The sequence below is a fragment of the Strigops habroptila genome, chromosome 1, assembly GCF_004027225.2.
Source record: "Strigops habroptila isolate Jane chromosome 1, bStrHab1.2.pri, whole genome shotgun sequence".
Classification (NCBI taxonomy): domain Eukaryota; kingdom Metazoa; phylum Chordata; class Aves; order Psittaciformes; family Psittacidae; genus Strigops; species Strigops habroptila.
The window spans coordinates 53,947,718-53,967,688 of NC_044277.2; the positions used below are offsets into that span (position 1 = coordinate 53,947,718).

Here is a 19,971-nt window from a genome sequence, read left to right on the forward strand (position 1 = left end):
CCTCTCAAAATGCTTTAAGCAGTTGTAACCACATTGTCACCCATTTTTGCAATGGGGACATGGGGCACAGAAAGTCTCACCGCTTGTGCCAGGTCAACCAAGCAACACACACAGCTCTGGGATTTTCCAATGCCAAGCTGAGAAGGCGGGAAAGGCCGCAGGCTCCAGCTGCTGGGGGCTGCTGGAGCTTGTGGTGCCGCACAGTGCCCACCCCTCACACACAGGAGCTGGCACCAGCTCTCCCGGCAGGAGGGGACTGCGGTGCTGGCTCCATGGAGCTGCCATGAGGACAGTGTTCGTGACCTTACACTTGTGTATCAGGAAATGGGTTGTGTGTATTTTGCTCAAGGCCAGGTTGGACAGAGCCTTGGGTAACATGGGTTAGTGTGTGGTGTCCCTGCCCCATGGCAGGGGGTTGGAACTAGATAATGTTTAAGGTCCCTTCCAACCCAAACTGTTCTGTGATTCTATGACATCAGCCTGAGCTAATGCCCCTCTCTCTGGTGCTCTCCTACCAGGAACTTCTGCTGAAGAGCAGGTACCCCAAAAACATGTGAAACACAGTAGTAAAAATCAGACAGAAACAACCAAAGAGATCTTTATAGCTGGAGTCGATATTGATAAACATTCTCAGATTGGCCTTAAGATACATACATACAAAAGAAGAAATAAACCAGAGCAGCTCCAGGTTGTCAACATGGAAATACTGTAAGATTCTACAGTAACATTAACATAATCCATACGCCATAGCACCAGGGCGCGCAGTCGCAGCACCATTCCCCCATGCCTGTGTGCTGTCACTGTATCAGCAGTGAGACTGAGCTCGTAAGAAAGACATTCCTAAAAGATGTACAGAGCTGCTGCGTGAGGTAAAGTGTGAAGGTAGCCAGCGGGAGTCTAAAGTTGGAACTTCTACATTAGTTGTAACCTATAGAGCATGCAGCCAGTAGCTAACCGTGGAAGCTGATGCTGAACTTACCTGGGGAAAAAAGAAAGCTTGAAAGAGAACAACGTAATAGTTGTGCTAAAAATGTTCTCTCCACTTCTGGTTTAAAAACTTGAAACAATCAAAAACCTCTCCAACAGACTGCAGCATTCCTCTCCCAGACACGAGGGATGGAGATTTCCCGAAGCCTGTGCTGCATGCGGGATGAGCCTCAGCTACACACGTCAGTGCTGGAAGCAGCCACACGCTGGTAACGGAAGGAGGCGGCTTGGGCGTGATGCGTGGGAGCTAATGGCATCGCTGGGGTTACACAAGCGGTTTTATTGCTTTGACATGTTTCCCTCCCTCCGTGCAGCCCAGCCAGAGCTCTGCAGTTATTCGGTCATTCTCATTAACAATTCTTTGCCAAAAGACACATCCGAGTGATCTTACAGAACTATAAAAGCATGAAAAGGGAAAGAGGCAGAACCTTTAAATCAGCTTCCACATCAGTAATTAACACAGACAAGGGCTATAATGGAAAGGCTTTTTACTTCCACCAGGTAACACCCCTCCCTGTATAAAGGAAGTAATGAGGAAAGGGATAAAACCAAGAAACCTGCCCAGCACTGCTGTCACCGTGAACGTTTGGAAGCTGGGTGCGAGAGCTGCAGCAGAGCCCTGCTCACTTCCACCATTGCCAGTGAGCAGCAGAACTGGTTCTGAATTCTTCACCACTGGGTTCACACACAGAACAAGAAGACCGATGCTACCGGTGGCATTTTTAGCTCCTTGGGCCTTCTATGAGATATTCAAACAGACCTTGGGCATATTAATAAAGCTAAATCAAAATTAGAAGATTTTAAAATTCATGGCAGGGAGCTCACTGTGCTGGTCCCGCATTCTTGTCAGCAGTAATTCTCTCTAAAATGCCTATGGAGTGCAAACTGTATTAGGGGGCTGAACGCTTTAACTCTAACAAAGATAACAGCCAACACACATAAGTAAGACTCATTTCCTTTTTAAAACATCATGGGAAAGTCAATTCCCGCTGCGTGATTGATGGAGACTTCCTAAGTATTAATAAATATATTACACATATTTACAAGCTTCTGATTTCATCCTCTGACGTGGATGTGAAGCTCGGAGCGTAAGTAGGACGTGCCGGGCAGCACCGCGGGGTGCGCAGGCGAGTGGCTGCAGTGGATTTGGGATGCGAGCGCAAGCAGCGAGATGGAAAGCTAAAAATAGCCGGTTCTGCAGCGAGCCCGGCAACCAGCAGAGCCCAGCTCCTTCAGCTGCGCCCGAGCAACCAACCCACTGCGTGCTCTTCTGCGGGATGAAATGCCAGGATAATGCGGAGCAACTGCGCCAGGGAGGAAGGGATGGGAGGGAAGGGGAGAGGCAGCCCTCCACACCATGGTTTTGGGAGCCTGCCATGGCATGTGCCAGCAGCCCAAAGGGTTTTTCCCAGGGAAAAAGGGAGGTTACCCAGGCCCTGCCCTAAGGCAGCTCTGTGAGCAACATGGAGCAGTTTGTACAACCACCGTGTTGTTGTCCAGTGTTTGCGCCCTGTCCGGGACGGCAGAGCCCAGGCTGAGCCAAGGCAGGCAGAGGCTGGATCCCAAGGCTCCGCTGCTTCCCCAGAGCCGCCCTGCACACTGCCAGGGTGGATGGCAGCGCAGGGATGCCATGAGGGACTCATTTCCCCTTGCACACTCAGGATTTACTTAGTCCTTGGTCCTGCCTGCTCTGCAGTGGCCTCAATCTCTCTCAAAGGGGAAAACAGACGTGCTGGATACCCTGCACCTGAGACGCTTGAGGATGCCAGGGAAGAGGACTACGAGCAGAGGATTGAGCAAGTGGAACACGTGGCTGTGGCATTTCCAGGGTAAAATGACCAGAACGACAACAGGAGAGATACAAAGTGAGATTTCCTGCATTTCCTTCAGTCTAGTTTTCCTGATGCGCTGTGCAGCAAACACACGGCCAGGTTTTGGCACAGAAACAAGAAAAAGTGCTGATGTGACTGAGATCAGGCGACCCTTCCAGCAGCTGCAGAGCTTTCAAATCAGCCTGTGCTGCTCACCTCCTGCAACCCTGCATCCTCGTCTCACGCCAGGACTCCAGGTGCTTTAGCATGCAAGACACTTTTCCAGAGGTACCCCCCTGGAGGAGGGGGCCCTGACACCTCACCTTACACGGGACAGCTACGGAGGAGAGTCAGCCTTGAGCCCTGCTTTTCCTGCTTGCATTGGATCAGAACAAAATAAACCCATTATTTCAATAAGCCCTGCATAGGCAAAAATTCTCATGTTCCAAGGGGGTGTTTAAAGAAAAATAAGGACGGGCGAGTCCCTGGGAAGGTTTAAGGAGACTTTTGCATGTGCTTTTCAAATCAGCTTAGAAGATATGAGTGGCTGCTCCAAAGGCTGCAATGTAACATGCAAATACATTCTGAAGGAGAAGCCTTGGTGCCTTGGGCAGCAGGAGGTGGCCAGCAGTGGGACTGGAGCTCTGAATTCTACACTGAGTAGAATCAAGCAGCCCTGGTACCCCACAGCCCCGGCACCGTCCCTCACCAGGGGGAGATTTGGACAGGAGAATCTGGTTTGATTTCTACAGCTTTAAAACCATGTTATGGGAAATCCAGTCCCAGCTACTCTGGAGCAGTTCTGAGGTATCTCTCATTAATCCGAAGTATAGAAATGTTAATAAATAGATCTGAAACTTTTCTGCTATGTCATTCTATAATACACTGCTATATAGATATTAAATATGCCTCAGGGTATTAAAAAATTTATGAAAAAGTTACAGTAGTTGATTTTCAAGTATGAATAACTTGGCTACGTTAGCTTGCTTTGAAATTCCAAAATGATCCGGCCCCGAATTATTGACTAACTCTGGCTATGTCTGAATTTAAAAACAAAAGTATTCTGAGTATAAAAAAAAGTGCAAAAAAGCATGAGATGTCAGTTAACGTTGTAACATTGCTGGAACCTCTAAACAAGTAGCCTAGCACTCTTGTGAGTGAGTTAAAAAGGGAAAGGGAATGAGAAAGGATGAAAGAAAAGATTGCTCCCAATCTGAGACAGCACCGTCCCAAATTTCTGCAGAACACGAGTTTTTACAGCCAAGTTATAAACCCCAGGAAAAATGGGGTTCTCAGTGGATATGCTGTCAGCCATAACTATAGCAGTATTTGTGTGCTCCATTATAATACAAATGTACACCTAACCCACCGTTTTCTCTGAGTCACCAACTTTACAGGTATTCAGTTACAACTAGAAGCCTCCCTTATTTCCCATCCTCCCCATAAACTGTACAACTCTGTCTACTACTAAAATTCACTGCTACTAGTAGTCATCATCATACATTCAAGATAGAAAGTAAACTACTAAAACCCGCTCAGGAGACACTTAGAAGTACACTAAGGCTTAAAAAGTACAGCAGCTCAGGGGAACGGCCAACCGCACCGGTGAAGAGCTTTGTCACATATCTTGCCCTAGGACACAGCCACTGTGGAGTGCTGTGCTGAACCCTGATCTCAGAGCAACCGAAACCGTGCAAAGGAAGATGGGTTTGAGCACAGTCACTCATACTCGGTGTCTGGTGTGCGATACGACCCTTTGCTGTTTCAACTAGGACATGAGCATTACTAGGGTGGTAATGCCAATATGACTTACTGTTTGCTACTGTGCTAACACTGACGCTTTGTTAGATTTGGTTCTCCATGAAAGGTATGTTTGCAGCTCATCTCCTGGAAAATGATTCAAAGCATGGTTAAAAAAAGACTGAAAGCAAGAAAAGGCTTTCTAGTTTCAACACACACATACAAAAGAGGCAACAATTTTGAACTATTGTTTTTCTTCCAGTGCGAGCAGCTGACCCATTGTGTACCCTCCTACACAGATCTAAACAACGCATTCTGTGTCTCTGGGAACCACTGCAGTAGGAAATCCTGTGATCTAATGCAAATTCAAGCCAGTCACGTGAAACGAAGCAACGGAATGATAATCCCATTTCAGTGACCTTGCTCATGGATGATGACCTCATGAAGACAAAAGCAAAGCAAAAGGCACGAGGCTCAGATCTCATTGATAGTCCTTTCAGAGGGGCAATATTCGGAGGTTCCCGGTGACGCCATGTAGAAGGATTGTGTTTTCCCTTTTAACCTGGCTCTCTTGTTGGCCAGAGATAGGCTGCGCCGGCTTGAATTGATGATTTCTGAAATAAACTTCTTGCAGTCCACACACACCTCCATCGTGCTCCAGTCCTCCATTAACTCTTTGGGAAACTCTTCATGTGACCTGTCCACAGATTTGGACCTTGAGGTCAACCTGAAAGGCAAAAGGGCAGAACCTGTCACATTATTTAGCAGCATGGCAGGGGGACCCGGGGGACACCTTTAGGAAATAGCACATCAGGATGGTCTTGATTTAAATCTTCCTTTCTTCTGTCCCAAAAATGACACCAGGAGACCAACCAACCAGCAGCTTCTGCCTGCTTTGGTAAGATTGCAGGGTCACTGTCTGAGGACATGTGTAACATTTACCTTGGCAAAACCAACCTCACTAATAACTATAAACAGGGGATGTGTTTGGCTAATTTGACACAGCATCACACACTAGTGATTTATGCAGAGGGTTTATACAGTAGATGCTTTCAAAAAAGAGCATTTATTTTATATTTAATTTCTGGGATTAGCTTTGGCAACCATCTGTGTAGAAGATACAAAACCAGTAGGTAACTTCATAATATCTAAGTGAAAAAAACCCCAGTGAAAATTAGAATTAAAAAAAAAAATCAGGAAACGAAAGATAAATCTGTCAAGACCTCATTGAATTCCCACGTAGTGAGTGATTCTAGCCTGTGAGATTTGTTTCAGGAGAGCCTATTCACACCAGAAAAATACATGCTAAGGATATTTTTCAGAGATGCTGCAGAAATACAGTTGTTCCAGACCCATATTATTTTTCAGCTGTAACATGAAAAAGGTTTAAGACATGCTGTTAGTTCTGCTTTTCTGTAAATCAAACCAATGAGTGGAAGAGACATGGATTTTCAGGCTTCAGAAAGGTTACTACGAGCATTGGAAACATTGATGACTACAAACCAGGTAGTCAGCATCTTCTTAATGCTTGATAACCCAAAATGAAACACTGTGGAAGCACTTGTGATAGACACACGTGAGCTGGGGTTGTTTCTCACCTGGACATGCTGCGCAGTGAATGGTGGTGACTGGTAGAGGGTTTCTCTGGCCTCATAAAGCTCTCTCCTCTTTGCAAGGTTGAAGGTCCCAGTGAGAAGATGGGGAGAGTAGAATATGGCTTGGATGGCAACCGCATCTTTGAGAACAGAAGGGACATGCAGCATCATTACAAAGATTACAGCCTTTCAGAATGCATCTAACCCTAATTTTACTTACTTACTTTTTTGCAACACTGTGAGCATACAGGCCTGTGTAAGAAAGCAAAAGCATGAGTCATTTCATTGGGAAAAATTACATTTAAATCAGGAATACGGGATAGATGTTTTCAGGAGTTATAATCCTCATTTTTATTTTTAAAGCTTCTTCAATGTGATAATTTCAATCAGAACATGAAGCCAAAAGCAAGAAGAAACACTAAACAAGAACTACAGCTAAATTTAAAAATAAACCAGAGAAAAGCAAAAGCAGAAGCTGTTCTTCCTCTAAAGGAACCTCCTTTGGTAAGCCAGTGAGTAATTCCATAGATCTCCACACTTACTGTCTCACTGTTCACATTTTTCATTTTGCCTGCAAATGAGTCCTTTTCCCTTCCCCCCCACCAATACTCCAAATCTAATCCAAAGGGAAATGGCCTTGAAATGTTCTCCCCAATAACAGAGATTATAGAACTGTTGGCTGGGGAGTCTGGGTCAATTCTATCTCGCTCTCCCACGAGCACAGAAGAACAAATGAGTGTTCAAATGAGGGTTTCTCTCACTTTTAGCCAAGAGTTTCAGCCCAAGGAATAAATTCTGTCACTTAGGAAGGAACTGGTTTTGCATATGTTTTAACATCAACTGTTATGGGAATAAAACCAATCAACAGTATGCAGTGGAAACATTTGAGGGTTTGTAACGTTTAAATCAGTATTTTTTCCCTCTGAAATGGTACTCCTTTATTAACAGATTTTAAATATTTACCTCTTACAGAACTGACAAGTGTAAGACCAGGTAAAGAAGGAAAACCTCCTTGTTCGACAGCAAAAGCAGAGCTGAAAGAAGAACAGAGGAGGCCACAACGTTAGGCAAAGCCCCACACAGCAATGACTGCAGCTATAGCTGCTATCAGCGAGCCCACAGTTGCAGTACTAAATCCAGTTCTGAGTCCATACTTCTAAGATGATACTGAAAAGAATGGTCCAGAATTGTATCTTCACTTAGAAATACTCCTTTATTATTTTATCTAAATTAAATACTTGCCAGTTAATTATTAATTTATTTTTACTTCTCCCTCACTGATTTTTTTTATTATTATTACACAAAAAAGAAAGAGGAAAGTCAGAGTAACAGCAGTAAGGAAGGGTAACTGCTACAACTGAACAACACAAGAACAACTGGGCATAAATTCAGCCTAACCCTCCTCACCATGTGGGTCAGGTTCTGGGAAACAAAGTTTTTGCCTGTGGTAACATTTGATGATTTTCTTCTGATCCTACATTCTTGAAAACTAGAGGAGGTGCAGGAACAAGCTATTATAGCAATGTTGCTTGAGGAAAAACTGCTTTATATTGGGATAATAAAGCCCATCTATTCAGTTTATTCAGAGAAGGTAGGGATCACAGCTTAAGAACATTTCTAGGAAGGAAAGGCATTGAACCATGAAACATTTTGCAGTCAAACAGAAGTTGATAGACTGAGATCCAGAGACTCATGTGAGGCTAGATAAATTTTGTTAGAAATAAAAGTGAACAATTTAATAGTGGGGTAAAAGAATTAAAGCATCAACTTACTTTGAGATTTGATAAAAGCTCATTACTAAGCTTTATACATCATGACAGCAGGCATGATGAATCTAATGAATGACATTTTAAGATACTTGTTCCTCTGTCTTAAACATATTAAAACTTTAAATTAAATCTGCATACTAGGCAGAGGTAGGCCTGTAGGTAAAATACCCCGTGAAGTCAAAATACATTTGCTAGAGGTGTTCAAGAAGCACAAATCAAAAGTGGGAGAAAGGGACACTGCTTCTACTGGTAAATACCAATTCCCAATCTGCAGTTTACAGAAGAAAATGCATTAGTTAATGGGTTCTCTAATATCAAACCTCCTTTGAGGGTCATACATTGTCTGACTTTTCTAAAGGCTTTCATTCCTTTTTTGCTTGATAGTAAGGATCCATATAAAAACCTTGTTGTAGTTTCCTACTGCTATCTGTAATTCCATTTTCTGGAATAGAAATGCTAAGCAGTACTGCAGAAGGCATGGGGGCAGAAATCACTTCAGACGATGTTCAAAAACACACACATACGGATACGCTCTGAAAACTGTGAATGCTGCTGCATTTTTATAGACAATCTCAACAAGTAAGGTATTTCCATGAAAAGTTTTGACGCTTCTGCACATAATTCAAGGAAGCTGACCCATGTGTTATAACATTTAGGGGGATGTTTGGTGGGTATCAATTCTTTCTCTCCAATACAGGGTAAGAAACAAATGTGTAAATAGGAGGCTTGTGCGACTGGCCTCCTTCAACAAGCTTCAGAGCCTCCACAGGCTCAGCCCTACCTTTCCTTTCTTGAGGGCAGTGTAGACATCTTTATATTGCTGGTACTTTTCCAGCTCTGCCTTCACCAGCACCTGACGGATGTGCATGACCTCCTCCACTGTCAGAGACAGACATTCCACTGGGTAACAGAACTCCTCCTGGAAGCCAAAAAACCTGTGTTATTCAAAGTCAAATGGCTTCTTCCAGACTTCAACCTAGACAACCAGCCACCTGGTTAGTAAGTCTAGAGAATAAAAGGTTTCTCCCTTCAAAATGGAATAGCACCAGCTCATTCATGGGCATCACATGAGTTCCAAACCGTCAGAGACTGCATAAGAGTGATCTAAATGGTCTGATGTTCAGCCTTTACAACAATGATGGTTTTCTTCATCTTTCCTCCTCAAACCACTTGACCCCTCTCTCCGTTTTTCTTATATTATGATTTGTTTCAAACCAATCAACATTCAGGTTTATAATTTGAAAGGGAAAAGGTAATCTGGCAGATAGCATTACTTTTAAGAATACTGTTTGAAACCACACAATTTCTCTGAGACTTTGTGATGCCCAGAGTGGCCAAGGAAAGTTGTTAGTAGCCCATTCTAACAGAAATGTTTATTCAGTGGTACCACGTCTTGGTGCTCACATGATCAGAATCCTACCAAGACTACAAAAGGTTACCTCAGTTCAGGCATAGAAATTCTCCTTTCTGCCCCAGGAAAGTAACAGCAGCAATTTAAGCTTTATAGAATAATCTCCAAATAAAAAGCAGGAGAACGGGTTACCCAATGTTGCATTATTAATGGCAGAGACTCAAATGGAGACTAACAACTTTCCATTTACAAAATTTTGCATCTGTTCTGTATTACAGCATTTAGGAGAATACTGTGCAGAGAATTCCTGAATTTGGTACCAGAGAATAAAAAGCACCAACCCAATTTGTAATCCAGCCCTGTAGTTGATTATACGTTTCCAACAGAAAGACAGAAACCTCTGTGGGAACTCCCATCACTTTATGCTTAGTGAACCTTTTCAGTCAGCCCAGAGGGGCTACTGTGTGGTAATGACAATGACATGTAATGCTCTCTGAATAAAAGAAGGAAATTTCTCCTGCAAATACAAAGACGTGGCTGACAGTTTGGAGATCTCGTTTACAAATTGAACTGATGAATCGGATTAGCAGTGAAATGCTCCATTTCCATGTACTCAGAGGTCTGTTTTGTCTCTCTATTAGATTAAAAAAGAAAATCTTTCTACATTGCAGACCTGGCAAACATTAGCATTTAGGAACCACCACATTTTTAAAAACTGTTGTCTTACCTATCTAGAAAGGGAACACAAAGAAACTTCACTCTGTTTAAGGTACCCCACAAAAGACTTGAATTGAGTCAACTTTGTTAGATTTGCCAGCTAAACCTTTGGGGTATAGAATCACTAGTTTTCTGGAAAGAACAATCTACATCAAAAGCAACTGCAGTTTGCTCTGAGGTGTAAAACTGCACAGCCAAACCAAAATAACTTCTGTTCCTTATGAGCAACTTCACAGCTAACCAGCAGCTCTCAGCGCTTCATTCTGGGTTCTCCCCATAGCAACTGCCTTGCTATGGAGAAGGCTGGGGCGAGATGGGAGAGGAAGTGGGTGGGAAAGTGAGATGCATACAATGCCAGCAACCCCCCTCGATTCTGCATCGTGGGAGACCGAGAGAAACTGTCCGAGGTGAATGAGGCTGACTGAATGCTTGTAATCAATCAGAGCCTTAAGGCCTTTAGAAAGACATTTCTTACTTGAAGCTCTTCCTTCCCCCTCATGAACAGCCATTCCTTTAATTTACAGAACGATGATGTCAGGGAATATTGCTCCTTTGAAGAAAGTCTGCGGATCTGCTACAGGTGTAGAGCAGGGACTAGGGGAATAGTGTGGGTCACTTGTACCAATCGAAAATGATTATCACTAAAGCAAATAGAAATAGCCAGCAGGCGACAGGGGAAACATAGAAAATGTTCACATGTTTAAATGCTAATGTTTTAATTCCAGAGCTTACACAAGGACAACAAAATGTTAATGCAACATTAAATGAAAGATAAATATTATGCCGATTTCAGAAAACCACTTGACTTCCCTTCCCCTCCCCCCTTTTTGGTATAGAAATAAGTAACAAGAAAATCTTTTGTTTCTACGCTATCTCTCAGGCATTGAAATTAATTAAAATTACTCTAAGCACTGGCTAAACTTCATTAGACAATGATGCTTTGGAGTTATTCCTCAAACTTCCAACAATAATCTGCACCCAAATGAGGCAGCTCCAACTGAGAGAACTGCAGCTCTCTGCAACACTCACATACAACAGAACGTACTAAAGACAAAAGGTGGTTTGAATGGTCTTGATTTTCTGGAATTATAATGAATACTAATTATAATATTGAAGAGATGTCAGCATTCTTATTTTTAAAGGGGGAAAAAATCTTACTTAAAAATACTATTTGGAACTTGCAGTTTCCATGATCCTCATGAGAACGGGCTTAACACTTTGACTGTGCAATGATGTTCTATACACCCTAATAGCTTAAGGTGTATACATGTTTGTTTTTTTTTACTCAGGAAAAGCAAGTAGTAAGAATTACATATCCATAATGTGAAATAAATTAGTTTGTAGGTCATCTTCAGCATACACACACCTAATAGGTCCTTATGACTAACACACTTTTACACTAATATATTCCTTGTAAAACTTCTCATTAAAGGGTGTCACTAGGCATTCAAATGAGCTGCACTAATAAACTGCAATATGACCAAGTGCCAGATTGGCCTCTAAATTCTTCAATTCCCAATTAGTCAAGTACTCTAAACTCTCGATGCTTTTGCAGGCTACAAGTTTTTAAGAAGTCAGCTGGATATCTCAACTATAAACTTCTGCAATGGTTTCACACTATCACTTATTGATTGGGACAAGAAAAAGAAGGAAAAAATTACCTTATTCGTGTTCAGCTCTACATAGGGGTAAATAAATTAATTTTTCTTTTCAGTGGGTTAGCCTTCCCTGGTACATAGCTATTAGTTATCCTGCAAGTTCTGATACATAAGCGAGCTGAGGACCAAAACAATATATAGCTTTTCAAGTAAAACAGACTGCAAATGCCCTTCCATTCTACACAGCGTATCTTGGTAGAAATATAAAGCTTATTCTTTATGACACAGTCCAAGAATTACAATAGTTTTGCTGGACTTTTGATGCAGGATCTTCATATGCTGTAATATTTAAGTTCTGTCCCATTGATAATCTTGTGATGTTGCATTTTTAGTTTGCTGTCCTTTCAGAACTGATTTCTTTTCCCAGTGAGGTGATTGAAGACACACAAATATTCTACACACATTGAAATCAATGTCAATCAGGTGCAATGTCCCAGCCTAAGCTTTAAGTCTTGCTACAGCTTAGGAAGTGCTCCCCTAGGAGGGAACATGCTGGTGAAGGTGATTTCCAAAGCCAGCAAAAAGAGGCAAACCTTTGCGGGTTTCCACCTGCTGGCAAAAGCTCTCTCACAGAGACAGTACATAGCCCCTGCCACCCCACACATGGCTGCTTCAATGGGATGAGAGCTGAGCAGAGAAGCTGTTTGCACAGTTGAAAAAAGTGGTCTGAAAGCCATCCTTGGAAATAAACTGGTTATCCTAGGAACCTGAACAATAGATACGAAGCAGAGAAGCAAATGCTGTGTATAAATGAAACTATTAGCTTTGGTCCTCTGGGTCATGAAAAAAAAAAAAAGATAATAATTATAATAATTAAAAAAGCAAACAGACTACAAAGGCATCCATATGTACATCTCAGGGCACTGGCTTCATCTCACTGATTAAGTACCAGGTCAGCTCACTGCAGCAGGCATGCCACCAAGGCTAACCCCCCCAAATCACTGAGCTGCCCTGCCTTTCCATGTAGCGCTGCCTGGGTGACATATCAAAAGGACTATGTTTGGCATTTTTCCAAGTTTATTTCCCCTCCCCACCTACTTAGGTCTGACTCCCTGTGTCTGATGAGATGCCAGTTCACAAAACCATCGTTAGTATGCAAGACAGACCAGTTTCCTGCTAATCCTGCTAAGAGACTGTAGCAAACTCCTGCCTGTTTTCACTGGCATTGAAGGCTATTTATTGACAAGGCCTCTTTCACCTTGGAGAGAAATGCAGTCACAGGAGCAGGTGATAAGAAATGAAACTCCATCAATCCTGGAGGAAGGGATGAAGAAGCGTGAAGTCAAATATAAAGTAAATAATAATTCTGCACTTATTGAGAAGCGTTCACTCCGGGAATGGCAACATTACATATGCAGCATCTGGCGCAGCCACTGAAAGAAGCTGGCATCCCTCTGGGGAAGGAAAGACTTGCAGTAAGTCAAAGCGTGGAACTGGGCCTGTGCCAGCATATCAAAAATCATCTACCAAAACTAAAAACAAAAGTACTGTGGGAGTTGTCTGTCATACCCTAGAGGGCACTATTGCCAAGTTAAAGAATTAGCTTTTTAGGCAGCAAATAAAATAGGTTATTAACAAAACATCATTTCATTACTGATTTTTCCTTCTTTCTCACTTCATAGCAAAACCCAAGCTAGGTGACAGTTCTCTAAAGATTAAAAAAAACCACACACACACACACACACACAAAAACCGAAACAAAAAACCCCCACAAAAATACCCCAAGCATAAAAGAAACTAGTAAAACCTTTCCTGTCTGTCCCCACGTTAGTCTGACTTAATCAATGCTTTTTCTCCGTTTTCCTTTAGTATTTTTAAGGGTGGTGTGTGTGCGGAATAATTGAGTTAGGCTTTTTGCGATGGTTTCATTTTGCATATATTTTTCTAGGCACAGGTCAGTGAACAGACAGAGAAGGAACATATAATGCTTTCTCCCCTCCTCCCTTTAAACAGTATGTCTGTGAACGATTCTGGGCCTATCGGAAAAATAAAGCTTGTTCTTCCACTGAGTGCAGCAGGCGATAACAGGACGATCCATTTTATATGATAGTGTCTTCAAACACATGCTGAAGGAACCCTCCAGCTTGGTTCTGGTGCAGTATATTCTGCTCCAAGTTCACCCAGGCAGAGGTCTACTTGTGTTGCGCGTTTATCGACATGGTACTACCAGACCTTCGACTGGAATCAAAAACTACATTCTACTTGGAAAGATATAATAGACAAAATCCAGCAGACCCTCTGAAAAGGAGGAAGCATGTTGTGGGAATATTTGGAGATTATTTTCTTCTTACTGTTCAACTTCATCATCTAATAGGTTTGGATCCCAACCAACATTTCTTGGGCCAACAAAAACACTCTTCAAAGGCCATTAATACCACTGTGCTACAAGATGGGACAAGTGAATATTCCCTTCCTTTCAGAACTAGTATGTGTTTATCAATCTCTATTCACTAGCACCTCATGGGGCATACTTTAAACCCTGCTGGTAGGAAAATAGATGAGGAACACATCCTGCATAAAATTACAAAGCACTAATCAGTATGTCAGCATAAACGAACCAGGATTTCATACCCTTTGCTGTTTATACCCTGTTGGAAAACAGCTCTCAATTAAGGCTAATTGATCAAATGTACTGTACTTTCTTTTCAAGCAGTAATAAAGGTTTTTGCCTCAGTAATTTCAACAAAGCAACATAGACCTTGATTTGGATTACTGAAAGAGCTTTCATACGTATAAACATTACCATACAAGTTCTTAAGGTGGGAAGGAAAGAAACCATTCCATTCATTCAGCCGTTAACTGAAATATTTCCAACAACTAAAAAAAATCCCCCAAATCCCAAAATAGATCCACTGCTTTGATATTGTCTCTATTCAAATGGAAAATCAGTAAGGTGAAGTTCATCTGTTTGGGCAATGATCTGAAATAAAACCAAGACACGTGGCTTTACCCAGAGTCCTAATCAAAGTGCAAATGTTTTCTGAGGCACCTGTACCTGGGACTGTGGATAAATATGCTAGCAAGACAAAGTTCAAATCTTGATTTCAAAACGTCTTTAGTAGCCACGGGCTATTTCTGAATTGAGAAGTTTTCTTTGAGACAAGTTCTAATCACACTGAAGCCAAGTTTTAATTTTCATTATACTCTTAGCATGCCTCTTTTTCTCTTTCCTACCACCCACTCCACTTACAAGTGATCTGGAGCTCTGTTTTGAAGGTGGTAGGAACTGTCTCACATTGGTTGGTGTTTCCTTTTCAATGGAGTGCCGTCTCTGAGGTGGCTGCCGTCTCTCAGGCTGTGGTGTAGATGATATGGGCAAGAACTTTGGAGGCACTGAAGATTCAACCAGTATTAAAAAATTAGTTCTTGTAAGTAAGGCTGTTGGATAACATTGCTTAGTACTTAAATCAGCCACTGATTTGCTAGAATTCCCACATCCATACTCAGAGCATCAAGACAGGTACCACATTCATCACATTCTCCAGATTAAGAAAATATGAATACTCACAGAAGTAGCAAATATAGGCTAGTTTCTATACTGTGCTGTCCAGTTAGCACAGTATATAAGTTTGGTGTTTCAGGGTGTTGGCTTATTCTAATTATTTCACCACTGTACACAGAAAGTACGTGCACAGATTACGTTTCATTACAAAACCTCTCCAGTGAAACTGGAACACTTTGAAACAAATGAAAAATATTGTTACACAGGAAAGCCTATAATAACTCTGCCTGAAACAAAAAAGAACAGATACTCCTCTCTTCCCAGTAAGTACTTATGAAAACCAGTGTCTTTCAAACAAGTACATTCACTGCCGTGGTGACAGAGATGCAGGAAACATTTAAATTGGTCTTACATTAGAATGTGTTTCTGCAGCAACAAATTCTTCCATGAGAAGAGCATAGCTAGACTACCCACCCTTCACTTCTGAATTCCTCTACAGTCCCACACCAACTTCAGGTACGAAACCTTCTGTTTCACAAAAATATACACATATAGAGGAGGCTAATGCCTTCCAATCATTAATCACATGTGACCTATTCAGCAGGTTCTAGGGTTCAGCTTTAGAGATTTATTCCATTAACAACACTCAGCCTCAGCTTTCTATGAAAGTTTCAGCCAAAGATCATACTCCAGATGACAACACAAGTGTGTAAAAGCAGCCACTGGGCTCTGCCATCACAACTCACTCTTTCTGCTGCTGGTACCTTCTTGAGAGGGGTCTTCCACTTGTGAGGGGGAGATGCTGCTGCTACTTGCCGATTTGTGCACTGATTCCTCCTGTGTGGCAAGAGGAAAAGAAACAGAATTCCTCAGGGATTTTTTTTTCTTCTCTTTCTACTTCTTAGCACACAGAAATCACAAGCTATCAAAGGCATTTTGCACCATTCAAACACTCAAAGCCCTAGAAGTCCTGAGAAAAACACATCACTCTACAAATCACTGAGTAAATGGAATTTTCAATGCTCAGCTTTTTTAGAAACTGGAATAAACGGTTGGAATTCAGTGTATTTAATCATCACATGAAAGAACAAGATCAGAAGAAAGGTGCATGAATTCAGAAGAGAGGTACATGAATCCATTGTAACCTGCTAATTTTCCTCAGCGTATTCAAGGACTTCTAAGGATTTCCAGCTACAGCAGATACATTTAACTCAACTTCATATCTCATACTAGCAAGGAATCAGCACTTGGATTTCTCTGGTATCCAAAGGAATGAGAGGCGACTTGGGTAAAGAGAAATTAATCTGATCCCCACTGCACTGTTCTCTAATCCTTAATCCTGGTGCATTTCTCCTTTCTTCTGTATTTAAAAGAAATCTCAGTCATTATATAAGTATGTTTCATCACAACAGCCAAAAGCAATTCCTGCAAGATGAATGAAAGTGAAACAGGCTTTGACTAACACCTTTCAGCTATCTACAACATTATGCCACCCAAATTAAATCCTTTGCTTTCACCTAAAAGCTGTGTCTTCAGCCACCAGATACCAGCAAGATATGGATCATCACAGGAGCCTCCCAAAGGAACACAGTTGAAGGACCAAGTGAGAATGCTCTTTAGCTCTACTGTGAAAGCTTTTAACCAAGGAGACTTACATCATTTAAGTTGTCAAGATTTACAGATCAAACAAGTGACCTGCTCTAAAATCCACCAAGTGCCAGAGCTTCTCTCTCACACATTTCCTCAGTTACGTGAATCTCGAGCAGGAAAACCTCCCCTGGCTGAAAGACTGCCTTCTTTGGTAACAGCAAGTTGGAAGGGAAAAGCTGGCAGAATCATCTCAATGAGCACCATGCACCACAGGACAGAGGCCTCTACAAATTATCATCAGGTGATCTGTACTTTATGCTTAGTCTGAGGGTACACATTGTATGTGAGAACACTGTGATGTACACTGTTCCCACATATACGCCACAACACACTATTCTGCAAAGAGACTCAAACCAGCTCTGATCCCAAACCTATACATTCACTTTAACATATCAAGTGTGACCCCACAAAACAGTTGTGACGGGAAGCTTGTAGGGAAGTTTAAGCAGCACATTCAGCTGTATGAGCTGTTTCACTTCCAGAAACCAGTGTAGTTTAACTACAGAGCTAGCTCAGATAGCTTTGCATATCACTGCTTCATGCCACATGGTTGCTTTTAAAGACCACTGGAGAACTTGCAAGACAATTAAATGCACTGTTCTTTAGAAGGGGTACAACAGCGTTCACAAATCTAAACATTTAAATTTTGTGAAAGAGAATAACCCCTGTACAAAGGGAACTATTAAACTTTTCACTTGGTAGAAGTCAAATTCTTCGGAGGGAAAGATTGCTTTACTAGAAGCTAACAAGCTAAGATGAAGAACTAAGCAAGCTGTCAATTATTAAAAAAACATAACCATGGTGCTGTGCTGCTCATTTTTATGAATGAAGAGCAACCAGGGCTTCAGAGAAGGCTTTTTGAGAAGCAGGCAGGGAACAGCTGTCTCTGGTGCACAGTCCAAGCACTCCTTGCTCTAGAGAAGTCTCTTTTTCTGTGGGACCTTACTTAGTCCTGACCAAAAATTGTAAGTGCTTCCAGTTGTCAGCATCCTATGCTGTACAGTTTTACAAAAGACTGAATTGTGATTCAAGCAACAGTCTATGCACTGAGTTTGTTTACACACTTTTCAGGGGTTTTTTTGCTCTCCTTCTCCTTCCATGTTTCCTCTGTCTGAAACACCGGCACATAGAGAAGAGAAACAAAACATGGTGCACAACTGAAAATATCAAAAGCCTATAAATATTTTAACTTAAAACTGTAGACCAGGGATTACGGAAACATTTCACATGCCCATCTGATTTTGCTAGTTGCCCCTTTCAGTGGAAAGAAATAGCTACTGACCATTTTCATTCCACTTCTGAACTTGAGAGGGACATCATGTCTCAGCCACATATTGCAAAACTAGGTATTGCACAGATGTCTCCATCTTGCTCCCATTTTTGTGAAAGACGTCTAGTTACTTCATTAGTAATGGATGAACACTGGCTATTCCAGTGGCCTAGAAGTCTCAAAAAAACCCCAACCACCCAGAATGAAAGAAATGGGCAAAAACAGAGAATAAAGAGCTTCTCTATGGTAAAGACCTACAAGATTCCAGGAGCCATGTTTCTTATTCTAAAGACTGAGAGGGAATGAACTGTCAGAGCCAATGGCTAAGTATAAAAAATAGTAAGTATAAACAACCAACCCAAGGAGAATGGAAACCAGGAGTATGTTAAATCTGACGTATCATCCTACTCAGACAACAGGTATTCCTGGTTTGCCATTTTAAATTACTTCTTCTGTGCACAAACACATGCATTGAAAACGCTCTTACTGCCATATGATTTCTCAAACATTGAAGGCTTTTTGAGAATGAAATCTTGTGTAGGTTGTACTGATGAACCATTGTATGAATTTCTTCAATTGCCAATAATGTCAATACAGTAACTGTTGACTGTTTTGGTAGAATATTTGACATTTTACATTTGAGGCTGGATCAACTCAGCATCTGGGACTGTGCACTTCTCCACAGAGGACTAAACAATTAGAATTTTCCATGTACTGAGAAAGTTGCAGCTTTAAAGGCATCACCTTAAAACACCTGAATATGTTACTGACGTGATTTTTGTCTGGATATCTGTAGCTTTATTAGGAGGATATCATTTTTATATCAGCATCAAAAATCACAACTGGATTGCTGCTTCACTTAGACACACAAAGAAAAATGGCACTTCCTTCTCCCTCTCCGAAACTGTGATTCTAGTGGTGGTGCAGAAAAAAGCAAGGTCAAAAAGCAGGAACGGTTTGTACAGTATTGATTCTTGCCAGCAAATGGGCATAGGGTCACCTCTGGCTGGCAACAAAACACTGGGGCATAGTCTGCATCACAGCTGAGAGAAGAACAAAGGGGATGCAGGGGGAAGAAAACAGGTATGCATCATAGCTCATTTGGAGGTCTGCAGCTAAGCAGTGCAGGTATTCACAGCCTGTAATTTAGGGCATAACACAGTCATAGTTCAACTCCCAGTGAGTAAGCCTAACTAGGTTAAGCCAAATTCAAATTGCAGGCAAAGAGGTGGCAGAGTCATTTATAGGCAATCAGGACAACACATATGCTTTTCTGTGTGTTACATACAAAATGAAAGTCAGGAAAGAAGACATTCTGACAGAGAGATCTTCACTTTCTTCAATCATTTTATGTCCCACCCCCTTCTTCAAAATTTCAGCTTGGAAAATTTCACCCGAACACCTTTCAGTTTTTTTATTTTCACTACTTAAGCACTGTTCCTGAGCCCCAACCAGTATTCTGCTGAGCACCTTAATCATCTTAAGTGCTTCACCAGCTAATTCTGTTGACTCGAACCAGTTCAGCATCTATTCCCTATGACAGCTCGATGTGGCCAATTTATTTTCAATGTATCTTTTGCTGTATGTTCCAGAGCTTATTCTATATGACTTTGCTTGCCTATGCAGTATTCCCCAATCAATAGTTGCAGTCAGACATCTTATTTTTCTCTCGGACAAGCATCACTTCATGTTTCCCTTTACAGAACTTTATTTTACTGGCTTCTGCTCATTTTTGCGTGTGAAATATCATACTGCATTAGCTTCAGGATGCACAGAGCTGGGAAGCTACACATTCAAGATTCAATTCTCATTGACGGATCTTAATATTCCTGCCTCTTGCCCAGCTTCATTCACATTAACAAAACCTCACATAGCCTCCATTGTAATTTTAAAGACTGCTGAGAGATTTCAGAATGGAAATCTCTTCTGCTTTCAGAACAGATGCACCAAATTATGCACCCACACAAGTCACCCACAGGAT

General features: G+C 41.7%; 1 protein-coding gene across 1 annotated transcript in view; it reads right to left on the reverse strand.

Annotated features, from left to right (window-relative positions):
• Positions 1-567: 567 nt before the first annotated feature.
• SPIRE1 (spire type actin nucleation factor 1) overlaps positions 568-19,971 on the reverse strand; it is a 130,777-nt gene continuing 111,373 nt past the window's right edge. The window contains 7 exon segments of the mRNA XM_030482696.1: positions 568-5,265; positions 6,137-6,273; positions 6,358-6,385; positions 7,097-7,167; positions 8,684-8,821; positions 14,819-14,961; positions 15,817-15,907. Of these exon segments, the coding sequence (XP_030338556.1) occupies positions 5,013-5,265; positions 6,137-6,273; positions 6,358-6,385; positions 7,097-7,167; positions 8,684-8,821; positions 14,819-14,961; positions 15,817-15,907 (861 nt within the window). The 3' untranslated portion in view covers positions 568-5,012.